Source organism: Trachypithecus francoisi, unplaced genomic scaffold (assembly GCF_009764315.1).
Source record: "Trachypithecus francoisi isolate TF-2019V2 unplaced genomic scaffold, Tfra_2.0 Lachesis_group3, whole genome shotgun sequence".
Classification (NCBI taxonomy): Eukaryota; Metazoa; Chordata; class Mammalia; order Primates; family Cercopithecidae; genus Trachypithecus; species Trachypithecus francoisi.
In genome coordinates, this window is record NW_022681468.1 from 37622061 (window position 1) to 37642438 (window position 20378).

At 37.6% G+C, this 20378-nt stretch overlaps 1 protein-coding gene across 6 annotated transcripts in view; it reads right to left on the reverse strand.

Moving 5' to 3' along the window:
* Nucleotides 1–112: 112 nt before the first annotated feature.
* MPP5 (membrane palmitoylated protein 5) overlaps nt 113–20378 on the reverse strand; it is a 97356-nt gene continuing 77090 nt past the window's right edge. For all 6 annotated transcript variants that reach the window (XM_033187669.1, XM_033187668.1, XM_033187672.1 and 3 more), the window contains 7 exons: nt 19842–20025; nt 15672–15743; nt 15088–15159; nt 12495–12662; nt 11631–11833; nt 9122–9232; nt 113–3130 (listed from right to left, as the gene is read on the reverse strand). In XM_033187669.1, the coding sequence (XP_033043560.1) occupies nt 2954–3130; nt 9122–9232; nt 11631–11833; nt 12495–12662; nt 15088–15159; nt 15672–15743; nt 19842–20025 (987 nt within the window). In that variant the 3' untranslated portion in view covers nt 113–2953. The remainder of the gene's footprint in view (nt 3131–9121; nt 9233–11630; nt 11834–12494; nt 12663–15087; nt 15160–15671; nt 15744–19841; nt 20026–20378) is intronic.

Below are 20378 nucleotides of genomic sequence, written 5' to 3' on the forward strand. Positions count from 1 at the left end.
CTGGAAGATCCAATGATCTTGATTTTGGCAAAAACTTGAAGAGAAGGGTGGTCTTTACATGTGTGGAAACCTTGAGTGGCGGAGCAAATAGCAAGAGAAATTGCTCAGTGGCTTTTAAAATTTGAAATATAATTTTACTTTTTATTTTTACAATACAGTGTACAGTATGACATCTCAAAATAACAGAGTGCAGATACAGGATAAGAGTACAAAGGGGGATTAACAACAGATGTCAGAAGGTTACCTTTATTAAGGCTAAATCCCTGCTTTATATTTTCCACACATTCACAAAATTACATTCAAATCATTCCTTATCAATACTTATTTCTTAGGCCATGAGAAAAGGAAAATAATCCAGACATTTGATTTTCATAGAAAGCAAATCTGGATTAGTCTAAATAATATTCTCCGTCCATTTGTTCTGACAACGAAAATTTGAGAAATAAAGATATGCACCAACCTAACACTTCCTTATTTGGATTTTCCAAGTACACTGCATTAGTTATTGATACCATTTCTATATTAAATGGGTAAGACCTCCCCCGCCCACAATGGGGTCTCCAGTCAGAACCACAGAGGGACAGGAAATAGAATTGGCCAGAGTGGCTGTACAACTAGGTGTACAGCAAGGCTTTTTTCCATATTCTTTTGTGGAGGTCAGCAACAACTCACTTTTCACTTTAAGGACTGTGTTGAATATCAGCACATCCTTATCACTGGGATTTAGAAAAGTTTGGGACATTTCTATCTATCATTGCTGATGAGGAAGGGGAGAATGATAGGACTTCACTGACCTTGAAATATTTATCACTTCAGACTTCCTAAAAGTACGGCATGGCATGGCCTCTGCCTTGGTACAAGATCTACTTGTTAAAGCCATGTTCCTGAATCTTGACAGCACATGGCCCTAGTGCAGGCCTAATGTCTACAGCGGGCACAAGAGCCACTCACTGACACTACCTACAACCTCACTCTAACTTAACATGAACTGCCAATAGTTTAGCTCTTGGAGTTGAAAACAGTTGTCAGTTACAATAAGCAGATCATAAAACTCCATTGTTGACCATAGACTGCCCTTCATTCCTGAGAAGTAAACTGAAAAACTGAAAAGATTTAAGTGCTAAGTATATTCCTTAGTTTTTAATGCCAAAAATCAGTGTGGCCTGTGAATTTTCCTGGCTCTAAATTGGAGTATTTCAGAGCTGAAGAGACAGTATGTATGGCATTCCTTCCCTCAACCCAAGAATGTTATTTTCTTCCTAAGGAACATTATCTTGAAAATATTTCCACATAAAACACTCTCCAGCCAACTTAATAGGCCATGCAAATTTGAACAGAAAAAGGCAACATATAAACTGTCTACATTTGTTCAAATAAAATTATGTAGAAGAGGAAAAAAATCAAATATATACATGACACAAATTACTCCTTAAACACAATTCCTTATGTTAAATGATGTCAGCATTATTCCAGTGTTTAGCTCTGGGAATAGGAAATGCTGTAGCTAAAGTCACCATAAAAATAAAATCAAGGCATTCACATTTGAGGTTGTTTGTCACACATCACACTATCCTAAAGGCTTGAAAAGACTGCAAATTAAGTTTCTATGCCAATTATACATGTTGAATTTTAAAGCTACAACTATAGAGACAATACAAAAATCCTATTAGCTTAAATGTTTTTTATGATTTACCAAGCTGTTGCATTCTGGTCATAAGAGGCAGACCTTGTTAGGTTAAAAACCTATTTCTATATACGTAATACCTTTTTCTCTCTAATATTCTTTTCCTAAAATATTCAAATGACTTTCAGGTCTTCCTTTCCTTTTGATCTTAAAGTCAATTGTCATAGTATTTCCCAAGGACATATATAATTTTATTCAGATGCTAAACAAGTGTTTTCAATGACCATTTGTTGATCTATTAAATATTAATATACAGTACAGCAGCTATATTCATCAACAGAATTCCAGTTTATTACCTATATATATGTAGCACAGTCATAGAATACTGTGCTCATACATAAAAATGCAAAAACTGTCAAATGTGCTGTCCTCCCATGTATATAAAAAACTATTAGCATCATGAGGAAGAAACTTTTTAACAGTCAATACAGATTATAATGAACACCTGCCATTCATAAAAATGTAACATACATCCTACTATACTATGCAGATGAGCTAGGTTAGTAAATCAGTTGAGACTTAAGAAAAAAAATTCAGAAAATCATAATTTAAAAAAGATCAGCATATTTTGTATACCTTTAAGTAGATTATTAGAGTGTGTTGAGTGTAGAGTCTGATCCACAAAATTTGAGCGAAAAAACTGGTGCTTCTAATGGAATGTTTTTTGTTTTGTTAAGAATTAAAAGACATACAAATGAATTCAAGCCTAACAAAGTAGCTCCAACCCAAAGTGGCACCATTTTGTTTTTTATTTTTCCTTTTTAGGAAAGTATCTCTGATGACTAAATAGTCTCCTAAGCAAATACTACCTTGCCCAGTGCATAGAAGCACAATCCCTCTGCTCAATATTCCCAATGAAGTCATTTAAGTGTAAATGATTTAACACTTAAGTGTAATCACATCAATATTTGTGTGAGACATGGACACTTGTGTATACAAGTTTTTCACAGAGATACGACTAAGCAGAAAGGGTTTAGGTGAAAACAAAAGGTTTTAACAGGACAAAATGGAATGCTCTGTTGAAAGCTTCCATTTAGAATCCCAAAATGAGGCAAGAACCGCTAAAGCCATGTATAGAGAATAAAGGATGCTGTGCACAAACTGCCTAACGGAACTGTCCTCTCACTAATTCAAGAGATCTAAGAATAGATCTACAGCTTATACTGCTGCCTTCCACCCTATCCTCAATCTTGCTGCAGTGTTGGGCAATCTTCCTACTGGCAGTTTTTGCCAGATCAAGTCCAACATGCCATAGAATGGATGTTTCTTTCACCTCAGCCAAGTGGACGGTACCCACTGAGGTTCAGTATCAAGTTTGTTAATTAACCTAAGCAATTCCTGATAGGCTTTATCAAGATCTGAATTCACAATTGCCGTATCAAAGTAGTGGCCATTGTTCTGCTCCATCTCTCTTGTCTTCTCAATGATTTCTCTCAATTCTTCAGGCTGCAAAGAGAAGATAAAAACTGTGAGATAATTCCTTTTCTAACCAAATATAGGATGAGTCAGAGATGGCCTTCCTTCTGTCTCTCCCAACCTCAGGAGCTCCTTTCCAACCCTGTCATGGCCACACTGGTTTCCTTTGCTTTGGCATCTTCAGGATTCACAGTATGAACCATTTGGGACTCAATATATCCTGTTTTATACCACTATTTAGGTTTTCACATATTTTGTCTCATCTCACCAACAAGACTACAAGCTTCAAGAACAGAGACTGTTACTTTGAATTCCCTACAAACATTTGTTTTCAAACATTCTAGGACACTATAACCTCTTCCTAATAGTAATATCTTCTGTAACATGAAGTGAACCTTTCTTGTTGGAGCAAGGACCTAAAATGCCATCTACTTTTGGCTCTAGTTAAACGAGCCCTTGCCCTTTACTGTGCACTGCAGACAGTTAAAAGTATCCTACCAAAGTTTGGGAAACTATATAGAGCAGTCTACTTTAAAATACTGACTGAAGGAAAGGGCCATTCTGCAAAGATAAGCAGGCAGCAACGCTATGTGCAAAACTTATCCCAAACCCTCTAATTATCAGGCACATATGTTCGAGAAAGTGAAACTCACCCCAAATCACCCCTGCCAATGAAGACAACTAATTTAAACTCAAGACAAAATGTCTCAGATATAAAAGTCACACATTAGTACTATACTGGACCCACAGTACAAAAAAATTCATATCATTCAACTGTTTGAACTTCCCTAACAGTAAGAAAACATATTAAAAATATGACAACTCTGGCTAGTCCTGAGGCAGTTTCTTGCACGGCTCTCTAATTCTCATTCTGGAATGTTGTACATCTGAATATGGCACACAGAATCCTTTGTTCCCAGCAGGGAATCTACTTCACCACTGTAACTGAACACACTGACATTTTTGCTAAAACTTATGTCTACCAAAAGCTCGAGATTATTGAATATTCTAGGACTCCACAGAGAACTGAAACTTTGTGGTACTGGAGTTGAAATGAAAATGCTAAAGCCCCAATCCACCTAGTTTTTATCAAATTTAAGGCATTGTTATTTCATTTTATGCCAAAATACCTTATATCACTTATTTAGTACTTTATGTCTGAAGTCCTCTTTCAAATTACAATCCACGACTAAGATGAAACAAAATGTTTTAGCTCAAAATTTTTAGCTGAACTAGGCAAAACTGACAATAAGTTCATATTGCTAGATAGCCACTCTCAAGCCTCTATACTAGCAGAACAGATTCAGAGATTCAGAATACAATTAGAAAACTGGTTGGTTACATTTTGCACCCAGTGAGTGTTGCCCAGGCTGGAGTGCAGTGGCACGAACTCGGCCTCTTGAGTAGCCAGTACCACAGGCATGCACCACCACGCCCAGCTAATTTTTTTTTATAGTTTTAGTAGAGACAGGATTTCACTATGTTGCCCAGGCTGGTCTTGAACTCCTGGCCTCAAGTGATCCGTCCACCTTGGCCTCTCAAAATGCTGGGATTACAGGCGTAAGCCACTGTGCCTGGCCTTCTATATCAATTTAGTAAACTAAAAACAGTTTAGCAGTTTTTTGTACAGTTAAAACACACATTTATCTTTTTTTTTTTGAGAAAGAGTCTTACTCTGTTGTCCAGGCTGGAGTGCAGTGGTGCAATCCCAGCTCACTGCAACCTCCACCTCCTGGGTTCAAGTGATTCTCCCGCCTCAGCCTCCCAAGTAGCTGGGATTACAGGTGCATGCCACCACACCCGGCTAATTTTTGTGCTTTTAGTAGAGATGGGGTTTCACTATGTTAGCCAGGCTGGTCTCGAACTCCTGACCTCAAGTGATCTGCCTGCCTCAGCCTCCCAAAGTGCTGGGATAACAGGCATGAGCCACTGTGCCCGGCTCTCAAAATTTTATCCAAATATTTTTTAACTGAAGAATGGATAAATTGTGCTATATTAGTATCATGGTATATTACTCAGCATTAAGAGAGAATGAACTGCTGTTAGACACAACACAGATCAATCTCAAAAACATGCTGATCAAAAGCCAGACCCAAACTTTAACAAACTGCATGCTTCTATTTATATGAACTTCTAGAACAGACCAAACAAATCTATAGTGACAGAAAGCAGAATAGTGGTTGCCAGAATGAAAGAATGGAGGGGCATTAACTTCAAAGGGGCATAAGAAAACTATCTAGAGTAATAGAAATGTTCTAAATCTTGATAGGCATGGTGGTTACATAGGTATACATTTCCAAAACTTGCTGATTTTTTTTTTTTTTTTTTTTTTTGAGACGAAGTCTCGCTCTGCCGCCCAGGCTGGAGTGCAGTGGCCAGATCTCAGCTCACTGCAAGCTCCGCCTCCCAGGTTCACGCCATTCTCCTGCCTCAGCCTCCCGAGTAGCTGGGACTACAGGCGCCCGCCACGTCGCCCGGCTAGTTTTTTTGTATTTTTAGTAGAGACGGGGTTTCACCATGTTAGCCAGGATGGTCTCGATCTCCTGACCTCGTGATCCGCCCGTCTCGGCCTCCCAAAGTGCTGGGATTACAGGCTTGAGCCACCGCGCCCGGCCAACTTGCTGAATTATACAATTAAAATGCATGTATTTATTGTATGTGAAATATACTTCAGCAAAGAAAAAGAATCAGAAAGTTCTAATTAGAAAATCCGGGCGCGGTGGCTCAAGCCTGTAATCCCAGCACTTTGGGAGGCCGAGACGGGCGGATCACGAGGTCAGCAGATCGAGACCATCCTGGCTAACACTGTGAAACCCCGTCTCTACTAAAAAAAATACAAAAAACTAGCCGGGCGACGTGGCAGGCGCCTATAGTCCCAGCTACTCGGGAGGCTGAGGCAGGAGAATGGCGGGAACCCGGAAGGCGGAGCTTGCAGTGAGCTGAGATCCGGCCACTGCACTCCAGCCCGGGCGACAGAGCGAGACTCCGCCTCAAAAAAAAAAAAAAAAAAAAAAGAAAATCAAATATATTGCATATTGTTAAAACATTTTGGTACTGATCAACTTCCTGCTTTAAAAATATATATAAGCTAGGACCTGTGGCACATGCCTATAATCCCAGCTTATAGGACTGGCATGGGAGGGTCATTTGAGTCCAGGAGTTCAAGGCTTGCAGTGAGCTATGGTCATGCCACAGCACTCTAGTCTGGGTGACATAGAATCTCCTCTCAAAAACAAAACAAAACAAAACAAACAAACAACAACAACAAAAAAAAAGTCCTAAAATTTAGGATGGCCAATTCTAAGTGAAGAAGATAAAAATTCCATTACAACACTGCCAGAGACCAACCAAAAGAAAGATGCTGGCTGGGCACGGTGGCTCACGCCTGTAATCCCAACACTTTGGGAGGCCAAGGCGGCGGATCATGAGGTCAGGAGATCAAGACCATCCCAGCTAACACGATGAAACCCCATCTCTACTAAAAATAAAAAATAAAAAAATAAAAAGAGCTGGGCATGGTGGCAGGTGCCTGTAATCCCAGCTACTCGGGTGGCTGCGGCAGGAGAATCGCTCAAACCCAGGAGGCGGAGGCTGCAGTGAGCCGAGATTGCGCCACTGCACTCCAGTCTGGGTGACAGAGCAAGACTCCATCTCAAAACAAAAAAAAAAAAAAAACAAAAAAAAACAGATGCTTAACATGTTTTGGAATGGTCTATGGTCCTTCATATAACAGTGAATCCTTGTTGGAAAAAAGGCCTAAAAAGAAATAAGTGTGCATGTTAGGAAGTGGAAAATTAGGCTGAATAGGAAGAATGGAGTACACGCCGGTCCTCAGTGTGCATCCTTTTCCTTGAACAATCATGGAGTTCCTGTTCTACCAAAGTAGTTATTGGACACTAAATTTTACACAGTATTAATCTTGTTTTTCTTGTTATATTGTGATCCTCTTCAAGAATAGCTAGTGACCATGCTGCCTATTTCCTTTGTATCATTCCAAGTGCTATGGACAACAAATACTCTGACTCCAGTTACTTATGAATTTGTAGGTATATGGCGGAAATGAAAAAGGAGTGCAGTACTACACTTTAATCAGCTAGCCTACTTAGCCTAGACAAAGCAACCAGAATTATGCTCATCATGTAGGATGGGAAAGCCCTTGATGTCTGTAGCCTAAGACATTAAAAATTACTACCTCACATATAGATTGAATAAGAAATGTTGGTGGGGCGTGGTGGCTCACGCCCGTAATCCCAGAACTTTGAGAGGCCAAGGCGGGCGGATCACGAGGTCAGGAGATTGAGAGGCGGGCGGATCACGAGGTCAGGAGACTGAGACCACGGTGAAACCCCATCTCTACTAAAAATACAAAAAATTAGCTGGACACAGTGGTGGGCGCCTGTAGTCCCAGCTACTTGGGAGGCTGAGGCAGGAGAATGGCGTGAACCCGGGAGGCAGAGCTTGCAGTGAGCTGAGAATGCGCCACTGCACTCCAGCCTGGGTGACAAAGCGAGACTCTGTCTCAAAAAAAAAAAAAAAAAAAAAAGAAAAGAAATGCTAAGTAGACATAGAGTGAAAAAAGATATTTTGGAGGGTGAAGAGGAAGAGGAAGGGTTAATGTGGTGGACAGTCAAGAATGAAAGGAGGCTGAGCACGGTGGCTCACGCCTGTAATCCCAGCACTTTGGGAGACTGAGGCAGGTGGATTGCGAGGTCAGGAGATCAAGATCATCCTGGCTAACATGGTGAAACCCCATCTCTACTAAAAACACAAAAAAGTTAGCCAGGCGTGGTGGCGGGTGCCTGTAGTCCCAGCAACTCGGGAGGGTGAGGCAGGAGAAAGGCGTGAACCCGGGAGGCAGAGCTTGCAGTAAGCTGAGATTGCGCCACTGCACTCCAGCCTGGGCGACAGAGCGAGACTCCATCTCAAAAAAAAAAAAAAAAAAAGAATGAAAGGAAGGCTGGGTGTGGTGGCTTACACCTGCAATCCAAGCACTTTGGGAGGCTGAGGCAGGAGGGTTTCTTGAGGCCAGGAGTTCAATACCAACCTGGCAACATAGCGAGACCCTGTCTATACAAAATACATAAAAAATTAGCCAGACATGGTGGTGCATGGCTACAGTCCCAGCCACTTGGACAGGCTGGGGTGAGAGGATCACCTGAGCCCAGAGTCTGAGCCTGCAGTGAGCCATGAACATGCCACTACACTCCAGGATGGGCAACAGGGTTAGACCCTATCTCAAAACAACGATGACCAAAAAAACAAAAAACAGAATCAAAAGAAAGGAATGTAAATATGCTTTTAATGACTATCTTTAAGGAGATTTAAAGGCATAGTCAATGAAATGAGGCAATCTGAGTAAGCCCTCTCAAAAATAGATCTATTTAATAAATAAGGAGCAAAAAAACAAGGAAGAACATGTTACTTTGATACAGTAAGTCATTTGACAGAGTTATCATCTTACATAATTAAATAAAAGCTCAATGCTTTCTTATTAATAACATATATTATCATTCACTTAATTATCAATGTTTAATGTGACATAGACTACCTCAACCATATCTAGCATAGATCTAAAATAATTTAAAAACATTTTTCTGTTCCAAACCATGTGAGAAGACCAAAGGGAGAAGAAAAGCAGAACATAATTTTCAGTGGGATAAAAAGAAGAAAAAGCAAGAGCGCTCAAATTTGGCTCCCTGAAAATGTGGAGTATCTACAGAGAAAAGTCAGTAATCCTGAAGAGTTGGCTGATAACTTTGGTGGCAGTCACATCACCCTAGAAATGTCACAGACCCATGTGAAGAAGCTCAAAAGTTACCATATGTAGACGCCCCAACTTTGGAAAGCTGCCATAGTCCAACCCAGTGGCAACCATGGCAATTTTTGGGCAAGTAATATTACAGAAAGAATAATCAGTTTGAAAGCTCAAGCTAATGGAGCTTTTAAGCACCAGGACAAATTAGACCACGACTGTTTCATGTTTACCTTCAATGGAATAGTACAACAGTGTGAAAACTTTACCTTTGGATTTTTGCCTTCTTTGGCCAATAATGCCCGAAGTCTTTCTTGTGAAGGGGGTGCAATGAAGATAATATATGGTTTCAAATCTGAATTCCGAAGAGTCTTCAATGACTGTAAAGAAGAGATATTTTGATTTTTTAAATAATTTGCATCATTTAATTACTTACTAATAATACTGATTGGATATACATATTAGATTAAGGGACTTGCTCTGTCGCATAGGCTGGAATGCAGTGGTGTGATCACAGCTCTCTGCAACCTCAATCTGCTGCGCTCAAGTGACCCTCTCACCTCAGCATCCTCAGTAGCTAGAACCATAGGCATGCACCACCCTGTCTGGCTAACTTTTTACTTTTTTGTAGAGACAGGATCTTGCTTTGTTGAACCAGGCTGGTCTTGAACTCCTGGCCTCAAGCAATGCTCCTGCCTTGGCCTCCCAAAGTGCTGGGATTATAGGCATGAGCCACTGCACCTGGCCCAATTCACAATATTTTTCAGATCCTACTATTCACTGTAAGAATATACTGTGAAGCTATATATATGTGTGTATGTGTGTGTATGTGTATATATACACATTATATATAATATACATATATTATTTTAGCTTGCTCTTTTATGTAATGAAATATAAGTGAATGATACTGAAGGATGACAACTGTGATATTAAAATACCTTGCTAATAAGATCACATACAGATTACAATAACCATATTAAAAATCCATTTGAGGAATTAGAATAATACAAGTTGCCTTACTATGTGCCAGACACTAAATATAAGCAAAATCAGAGAACCTAACTTCACATGTGCAAAAGACAATTCAAGAAAAGCACATCTAAGAAAAAGATGACTATGTTTGAATCTGGAGATTGCAGTTTTCACTTTGTTACCAATGCATGACTCTGTGTCCTCAAACTGAAGTGCTCTATCAAAATGGAGATTATAGGAATATGCCGTTTCTATCTAAAAACATTAAGATGATTAAAACAATATGCTGAGTTCTTTGTTGAAATCTGTTAGCTATTTTTCTTGGAGAAATAAGAATTTTAAAAACCTGTTTGCCCAAATAATATAAAGAATTCTAGAGAAATTTAGTAAAAACATGTATACTTCTCTTAAATCAAAAATGTGTAACTGAAAGAGTAGAGCCTAAGCGCATTCGTCCACTAAAACACAAACAAAAATCCCTAATTACTATTTTAGAATAGCCGATTTAGAATCAATTCTCCTTTATGTACATCTCTTTAATGACCACTGACTATGTTGCCTGATTTGACATGAGCAGCAGCCACATTAAGGAAAGTTGTATGCTAAAGCTGTATGGTCTACAAAAATTAAAAAATTTTCCATAACATTTGGAGTTTCTTAAAAACTCCAAAATTTCTAAAATTAGTTTTTTTGTTGTTTTGTTTTTGTTTTTAAGACAGGGTCTCACTCTGCTCACTCTGTCACCCAAGGTTGGATGCAGTGCAGCTCACTACAATCTCTGCCTCCCTGGCTCAGGCGATTCTCCCATCCCAGCCTCCCAAGTAGCTGGGACCACAGGTGCATGCCACCACGCCTGGCTAATTTTTTAAATTTTTGGTAGAGATGGGGTTTTGCCATGCTGCCCAGGCTGGTCTGGAACTCCTGAGCTCAAGTGATCCACCCACATTGGCATCCTAAAATTAACATTTTTAAATAGAAAGCTAAGAGGCACTAGTTAGTAATTCTGTGCTTTTACTTAGTCTGCCAAATAACTGAAACTAAGGTTTCATTATTTTCATACAACCAAGCATTCGCTGTGATACTTGTTAATATTTGAACAGTGGTATTTAAACCATAAAAATAATCCTAAAGTTTTCTAATTTTTCTCATATCAGAATCAGAAAAGGGAAATTCTTTTACAGACTCAAATTAAAGTACTACCAGTACTATATTTACTGTATTTTAAGTTTCAGAACATACATACAAGTATATATACAAGCTAAACATCTCTAATCCAAAAATCTGAAATGCAAAATCTGAAACTTTCTGAGCAGTGACATGATGGCACAAGTGGAAAATGTCACCCCTGGCCTCATGTGATGAGTCATAGTCAAAACACAGGAGCGGACAGTTTATTCAATATCCCCAGGAAAAATAAAATTACCTTCAGGCCAAATAAATAAGGTATATATAAAAGATAAATGAATTTCATTTCAGACTTGGGTCCTATCCTCAAGAAAGCTCATTATATATATGCAAATATTCTAAAACCTGAGAAATTCTGAAATTCAAAACACTCTGGTCTCAAGCATTTTGAACAAGAAATAGTCAACCTGTTTATGTAAGTATGTATATGTTTTCCCCTCGGAGTAAAGTGAAAGAGATTTAGTAACCCGTGTGATTTCATACAGTAAATCAGTGGGAAAAACCATATGAGAACTTAATTAGTTCACACTGTTCTTGGACGAAAATACAGTTTCCACTAGATTACTCTGTATGACATGCCCTCTAAGTTCAAACCCTAAAACAAAATTCTAGCTTTACCTGTGTACGAAGACTTAAAAGACATATTTTGCCAGAGTTGATCACTTGCCGTACAGAATCTATGCTAGTTCCATACAAATTCTTCTCAAATTCACCATGCTCAATGAACTTTCCAGCTGCTATGTCTGCCTCAAATGCTTGCCGCGAAACAAAGTGGTAATCTCTACCAGCTACTTCTTGGTCTCGCCTACTCCGAGTTGTATCTAGGCAAACAAAACCAGATAAAAATAATGGGCATGGCTTAGATAGAGGACAGGGGATAATTCTGCTAGTCAGAAAGAATTTTTATTTTGTAACACAGATTATAAAATAATAAACTGAGAAAATGCTAAGCACCTACATGTTTAACATTGTTTTTATTTTTTATAGATTGAAAAATGAACAAAAATGTGTTTGTAATATCTCAGTAATAGTTATATTTAATTATCTTAATACATTTTATGCTTACACTTCAAGTTACTTCATCCTGCATTTAAAACACTACTACTCATCTTCTCCTAAAGTTTATTTCCATAAATTAGGTACTATATAATCTTAGAACTTCTGTTTTCAGATTATGCCTAAGTTTCTATCTTCGGTATCACTTTAAAGAAGCAGGAACTGATTCCCTATGGAACAGGAAATTGTAAGTGGCCCAAACTGAAATTTGTTTAGAAAATAGTACATAATCGAAGGACAAATTTAAATTTCTTAATAATGACTTTTTAATTTAAAAATTGTCAAAATATTTGGTTAAGCAAAGTTCCTCTTTCACTGACAACACTGTTTTAATGAAATGAATAAAAAATTTCCCTACATAATGTAGTTAGGTTCTGAGCTGGTAAACTGAAAAGCACAGGAAAATGGGAATGCATTCAAACTTACGAGGAACTGCAGATGCAAAGCGCTCCTTTTCTTTGTTCATGAGCCTCTGACGCAATTCATTCTGGCCACAGTTCTGTGGACCAATCAAGATGATAGGTCTCTTCCTATTTGCTGGCTGATGATAAAGTGACATTTCCTCATAGGTTAAGATCTCCTCGTTGTCATAATCTTTGGGGGGAAAAAAAGTTAAGCCCTTCAGACAAAATTATTGCCATGTAATAAAGATATAAATACTCGTAGATCTTCCCCCCAAAATTAGAAAAAAGCACAATTTATTGTCTTTACATCCTTGCTAGGGTACTATGAAAATGAATCAGACAACAATATAATACTCCTTCTATTAATTTTTATTATCTTATTTCATACTTGAAATGAAAAATTCATGCTTGAATGTCTAATACAATATAATTATACTGATTCTTACACTGAACAGCTAATTTGTAGTCAATACTTTGAATAAGGATGGGGTACCAGGGAATGAACTATTAAGAATAATATCTGTCATTTTTGTAAAATGCAGATATTAATATTCTACTTAAGGAACTTAAGAAGGTTGTTTTAAGAATCAGACATAATGTATACGCTGAATACAACGGCTGGCATAGACCAACATTTACATATAGTGGCTACAACTAGTGTTATCAGAGAAAGCTGGAATACTTTCCTATAGTTCACCCATGGCCCATAAGCCGCATGCGGCCCAGGACGGCTTTGAATGTGGCCCAACACAAATTTGTAAACTTTCTTAAAACATTGTGAGATTGTTTTGCAATTCTTTTTTTTTTTTTTTTTTTTTTTTAGCTCATCAGCTATCTCTAGTGTTAGTGTACTTTATGTGTGGCTCCAGACTATTCTTCTTCTAATGTGGCCCAGGGAAGCCAAAAGATTGGACACCCCTGCTGTAGTTAGTTGTGTAACTTGAAAACAGGCCATACCCATGCTATCTATGCTTTCTGCATTTATGTTTACTTTACTCTGGAATGCTAACCCAGAGTCATGAATCAAAATGAGGTATAAATTATGACAAGTGGGGTACCATTCCTAAAACCCATAATCCAGATGAAACCAGAGATGTCAAGTGGTATGAACAAAAGCAGACAACTAGTAGTCTGCCAAGTCCTCACTCATATTACTTCTCCTGACTGTGAAGGAGCATCAGATGTGAAGCCAGACTCCCTCAGCTCTATTTTCATGAGGTTGGGGGACCATGTTAGGCTTGACAAAGCCTGGCATAGAGCAGGAGCTCAAACTGTATTTGTTTAAATTCCAGCTCAACCAATCAAGTATTAGTTGTTAAGAATTTCAGTAAATCACTTTAATATCTAAACTTGAATCTACTACTCTGTAACCTCAAGGAGTTTGTGAGAACAAAATCATATAGTTACTGCCCTGGAATACAGTAGTTATTATGAATTCTAGTTATTTACTTTAAAATACTCATGATAATGACACCATCATAAACAGCAAATGTGATTTCTTCTCCTCTCAAAATGATTTTCTCTGAAAAATCCCTTCTAACATGTATAATCAAGACTGTGGTAGCATTTTAATTTATAGACTTAGTGTGTATATCCATAGGGTTCAGATTTGCCACGTTTTCTACAGTACAGTAGCTCTTAGAGCTGGACTAGTTAACTTTAGTCTGTTTCAAAAAATAAAAGAGATATTAATCAGAGGATAAAATTTATAACTCATTAAATCTTTTTAGTCACATAATCTGTCAATTAGCATTAAAGGATGTTTATTTTAGAAAAAAATTTATTAAAGTTGATCAAATCTCATTTAGATTTTATGGAATATTATAATAATCTATAATGTTTTATCTTTATTAGTTTAATGTATGCTGCCCCAAAATATTTCAAATTCTTGAGAGAATAGCCTTATAAATTGCATAAGAAGGAATGCCTTTGTTTTATTATTTGACTTGCTTCTAATGCGAACCAAACAGAAGTAGCAAACTCAAATGCCCATAAAAACAAACCAAGGAGGTAACAAAATCAGTAAATCAGGTTGGGTTAATAAAACACTGGGAGTGGTAGAGACTGTTAAACTAGACACCAGATGCTTGAGCAATAGTCATCACTCAGGTCCAGCAGCCTCTTGTCACCTGGGAATACTAGCCCAACATTATCAGAGCTTTTGATTTTAAGAGAAGCTACAACTTTCGAGCTTTTAAATCTTAGCAATCAATCAAAATAAAACTAAAATTCTCTCATGTGTCTGACTTAGCCAGCAGGTAGTGGGTTCTCAGGAATGAGTTGCTTCTGTGACATGAACTATTGTAGAGGAAATATTTTTTACTTCAAGAATGTTCTGTAAGAATCTGTTAGAAGTATACTTTTTGCAAAGAGTTTAAGTAGAAAAAAACTACAGGAAACTATAAATTTAATACTACATATGATACATAGTACTTGCATTTTTATCTGAGTTTTCCCCTTAATTCAAAACACAGCTTTACTCACAGGATTCCGAAAGAAAATACTTTCTACTACATGCTTTTCTCAAGCACATATTTAACATTAAGGTACAAAATAGGAGTAGATTTAGACTCCTTTCAGATATACTTCCACCTATCCCTGAGAGTAGAACTTACCATCATTTTTATTGGCATTATATAAAACCTTTTTCCTCTTCTTTTTATTCTTCTTTGCACACCATAGTTTTCCTGTTGAGCAATCATAAACATAACTATAAATGTGTTCCCTTGAACAAAGCCACATAACTGAAATTGAAGAACTCTACTTATTCATTCACTCATTCATTCTTTAAATTTTTTTGCAGAAACGAGGTCTTGATATGGTGGCCAGGCTGGTCTTGAACTCCTAGCCTCAAGCAATCCTCCCGCCTCAGCCTCCCAAAGTGCTGGGATTACAGATGTGAACCACCACACCCAGCTTGTTTTTAATTTACTTTTATAAATACTTATTACACTGTTTGTATAAAGACTATTTTTCAGGAAAGTATTTATAATTTTCCATTAACTACACAGTATAGACAGATAATCTTTAATACTTAAATCTTATCCTTTCTTTACAGTTCTAAGATAATCAGTTTTGCCTCTTGCATCACTCTTTCCACGAGTACTTCTTTCTTCACAATTCTAACATGCAGATTTACACATGGCTCCAGATGAAGACCCAAGAAATCTCTTACTAATGTCAAATACAAGTGTCTAACCTGATTTTTCTGGCTCCTTATCTTCTTCTATGGTTTGCTTCATGGCTTCCCTTTGCTGCTGAAAGCTTTTCCCTTAATAGCAGAAAGAAAAAGAAGGGTAAAATATTCAAGATAAAAGGATAAAATTTTTTTTTTAAATCAAGAAGGGAAAACACTAGACGTATCTCTTCATTTATATTCCCTTCCAAATCCTTTTGCCAACACAGGTGTAATGTCAGCTATGATGTGCCTCCAAATTTTTCAAATACTAACTCTGCTCAATCAATCCGATATATATTATTGGAATATATATCATCTATCATTTAAAAATTTAATAGTTCAACTTTTTAAAAGGTTTCATTGTGCATTTACTTTGTGGAAAAGTACTATCCTGGATCTTACAATGGTTCTAGTCCTTTAGAATTACCTCAAATTAAGCATATCGATTCTAGGAGTTAACTTTTCCAAAACAACATGTGGGCATTCATCATATATTCAATTCCATATTCAATTCCAAGAAACCATTCAGTATATTCCCTTGCATGCATTATTTTCAATCCCTCTTCTTGTATGTATATGTGCTAGTCATTTTTTATTTCCACCTTTAAGTTACCAATTATATACATGGAAAACATGCTTTTCCTTACAAAATTAATATTTTAATACAGGAGGCTTTCAAGGTTCCTGACCTTGAAAGATGTTTTCTTTTCAGACCTCTACCTTAAAATCAAATATGTCTTTTCCTATAGGATACAAGTGGCTTTACTTAGAAAATTCTGAATTACGTTGAGGTTCCACTTTTATACTTAATTTTTAAATCTAATTTTTCCAGTGTAAAGCCAGAGATTCTTAAAAATCAATAAGCAAATTCTATACAGGTTGGGATAATCCGTAGAACTTAGTGCATTTCATAAGTGTACTAACAAAGAGATTAATACTGAGTTCGATACACATAAGAAGCATTAAAGGAAGCCTGGTTATCTTTTGAGATGAAGTCTCGCTCTGTCACCCAGGCTGGAGTACAGTGGCACAGTCTTGGCTCACTGCAACCTCCGCCTCCCGGGTTCAAGGGATTCTCATGCCTTAGCCTCCCAAGCAGCTGGGATTACAGGTGCCCGCCACCACACCTGGCTAACGTTTGTATTTTCAGTAGAGACGTGGTTTTACCATGTTGGCCAGGCTGGTCTTGAACTCCTGACCTCAGGTGATCCTCCCTGCTTGGCCTCCCAAAGTGCCGGGATTAGAGGCATGAGCCACTGCGCACAGCCAAGACTGTATTCTTAGTAAAACAAGTAATTATTACTAGAAGGAAAATTTTAAGAGTATTAAAATTTAAAGGACCAGGCGCAGTGGCTCACACCTGTAATCCCAACACTTTGAGAGGCTGAGGCGGGCGGATCACGAGGTCAGGAGATCAAGACCATTCTGGCTAACACAGTGAAATCCCATCTCTACTAAAAATACAAAACATTAGCCAGGCGTGGTGGCGGGCACCTGTAGTCCCAGCTGCTCAAGAGACTGAGGCAGGAGAATGGCATGAACCCGGGAGGCGGAGCTTGCAGTGAGCCGAGATTGCACCACTGCACTCCAACCTGGGCAACAGAGCAAGACTCTGTCTCAAAAAAAAGAAAAAAAACTTTTAAATAAGTATTTAACCAATTTTTAAAAATCAAGAACAGAGTAATTTTAATCATTTACATATTAAAAATTTAAAACATTATAATGATGTACTTCTGTGGCACATTTTTATAGTATGAACTATAGGCTATTCTGAAATAGAGGCAGAAATTAATGAGAGATGGAAATGATTTTCTTTTTCTTTGTCTGAGACTGCTCTGTTACACTGGTGTGACCAAAGCTCACTGCAGCCTCAACCTTCCAGGCTCATGCAATCCTCCCACCTCAGCCTCCTGAGTAGCTGGGACTACAGGTACACACAACCATGGCCAGCTAATTTTTAAATTTTTTGTAGAGACAGGGTCTCACTATGTCAGCTATGCCACTATGTGGCCCAGGCTAGTCTCAAACTCCTGGGCTCGAGTGATCCTCCCACCTCAGCCTCCCAAAGTGCTGGGATTACAGGTGTGAGTCACCAGGGCCAGCCTCATAATGACCTCTTAAAACATCCATCGAATTCTGATGGAAAGCCATCGTCAAACTCTAAGGTAGATCTTTATTCTTATAAAAAGACTTAGAAATATCATCATTGGAAACTACATACTTTCAGAAAATCAATCTATCAACAAACACTAGTTCTGAACATTTATGGGCTAAAGTTTGGCATGGTTAAGAAGACACCATACTGATATTTGGCACAAGCCTGAGGCAGAACCACAATGGCTATCCAACACTTCAAGATTCTAGAGAAGTGTCCTGTAACTGTTACTCTGAAGAATCAAGGGTTTGAACATCACCCTCTAAAATAAATGTAAGAAGTCCATTCCTCTTTCCTTAAAATATGACTGACATAGACAAAATCTGTTTCTAGCTTTTGAGTTTTAAAGTGAGAAATCTGAAGTTTTCTGTGACCTTACACTCAAAAAGAATAAATGTAAATATAATGTTGAAATATCTTGTTACCCAGAAAAGTCTCTTTGGCTTAGTTACAGAGATAAAAGAGATTCCTTATAACTTATTCTAGAATCTTTGGACAACTTCCCCTGTTCCTACTACATATCTGATAGTCAATATTTCTCAGTCTTTTTTTTCATGCCCTCCTTTTCCTCTTTTCCCCTAAACTCTTGCTTGTAGTCAAATCCAGTATAAGGCTAAGTCTATAGCCAAATCTGTTACGCTTAAAATCTTCAGGTGCGAGTAGGAGGGATGATCGTTAAAAAATCTTGTAGGTAAAAGATAACGCCAGAAAACATTACAGCGAAGGATTGAAAGGTCTAATTCAGAAACAGCAGTTCTGGCAGAACTTTTTTTAAAAATTTTTTTTGGTTTGTTTTCTGAGAACTTTTAAAATCACCTTTTATTCATTAATTTAACATATATTATCTGGATTTAAAATAAATAAGACTCGGCTTCTGAACTCAAGAAGTTTACAAACTGAGAATATATGGTAGAAAGAATTATAACAGAGACAGTATAATGAAAGTATTATAAAGTAGGGGACACAGAAGAAAAACATATACATAAGTGTTAATGGATACACTTTCAAGTAAAGTATGGAAACGAGTTTATCTCAGCACCAGGCAAAGTGCCTTACATGGGGCAGCCATAATAGCATTTATTAACAAATAAATGGACGCATTGTTATCCTTTTCCCCTATATCCCTATTTTTATCATCCTGTATGTACTCCTTGCCTTCTCCGATAGCTTATTATACTTTCCTTAGTTCTGCTCTCCTTTCTCCATTCTACTCCCATCCTGGGAACTCTAAGAGCCATTTGTAGAAAATAATTATATCTACATACAGTCCTGCACTGCATAACAACATTTCAGTCAACAACAAACCATATATATGATGGTGGTTGGAGGAATAGGCTATACCACATAGCCTAGGTGTACAGCAGGCTACATCATCTAGGTTTGTGTAAATACACTCAATGATGTTTACACAGCAATGAAATCACCTAATGGCACATTTCTCAGAACATATCCCTGTCGTTAAGTGATGCATGACTGTACTTTGTTCTATTTTGTATCATCTTAACTCTCAGAAACATGTCCCCTTAATAATCTTAATCTATAATGTAAGCTAAAGTTTTAATTTAGTCTAAATGAGGGATAGTTTCATTAATAAAAAATTTGGAGCATCCTATTTCTGCCCTAAGATCACATTTGGTATAATATATTCTATGATGTTACTTCTCCTGATTCCTTATAAAGTTATGCACCTTTCCTTCTCAAAAATCATGTTGATGCCCCAATTAATGTCATAGTATAGTATATAGTATAATACAAGTTGTGTTGCCTCGATAATACGGTCATCTTAATATGTATACAGGGAACGTAGTACAATATGGGACTGGCTGAAGTTATACATAATTCCATTCTAAAGGCCAAAGAATTGGCCACATTCTATTTAAGATACTTATGCTGCAGGTACAACATAAAAACCCAACTACACGAAAAAGTAACTGGAAGACTTTATTAAGAGGCATGAAAAAATGAGTTTTTCTTTGTGAAAGCTTGCATTTTGAGTGTTTTTAATACTATGTTCTTTCTACCATATTGTGTCTTACCTGGAACAAGCCCGGCTAGAGGCTGATTATCTTCGTCCCCTTCCCTGTAGGCCTGCCACCAGTTTGGATCCTCTTGACTGATCACATGAAGTATATCACCTTTTTGAAAAGACAGACCTAACTCTCGACACGGAACATAAGGGTCATCTGAAGGGTCATAGTCAAAATGAGCTTTTACATGGATCTAAAAGATAAAAAGGGCAAAAATAAAAATAATAAATGGCAATATAAAATGTTTCATATGAATATAATGTAAATGCTACAATTTTTAATTATTTTTTAATTTAAAAAAATTTAATAGAGACAGCATCTCAGTATGTTGTCCAGGATAATCTCAAATTTCTAGCCTCAAGTTATCCTCCTCCCTCAGCATCCCAAAGTGGTAGGATTATAGGTGTGAGCCACTGCACTTGGCCACAATTTTTCATTAGTGCAAAGAAATGTAGTTGGAAGAAAGGTGTTAAGTAACGGTGTTTTGGGGCAGTATTTTCTCAGGCTGATCTGTTGTCTTCTCTGTTGACTTGCAAATATGTACAA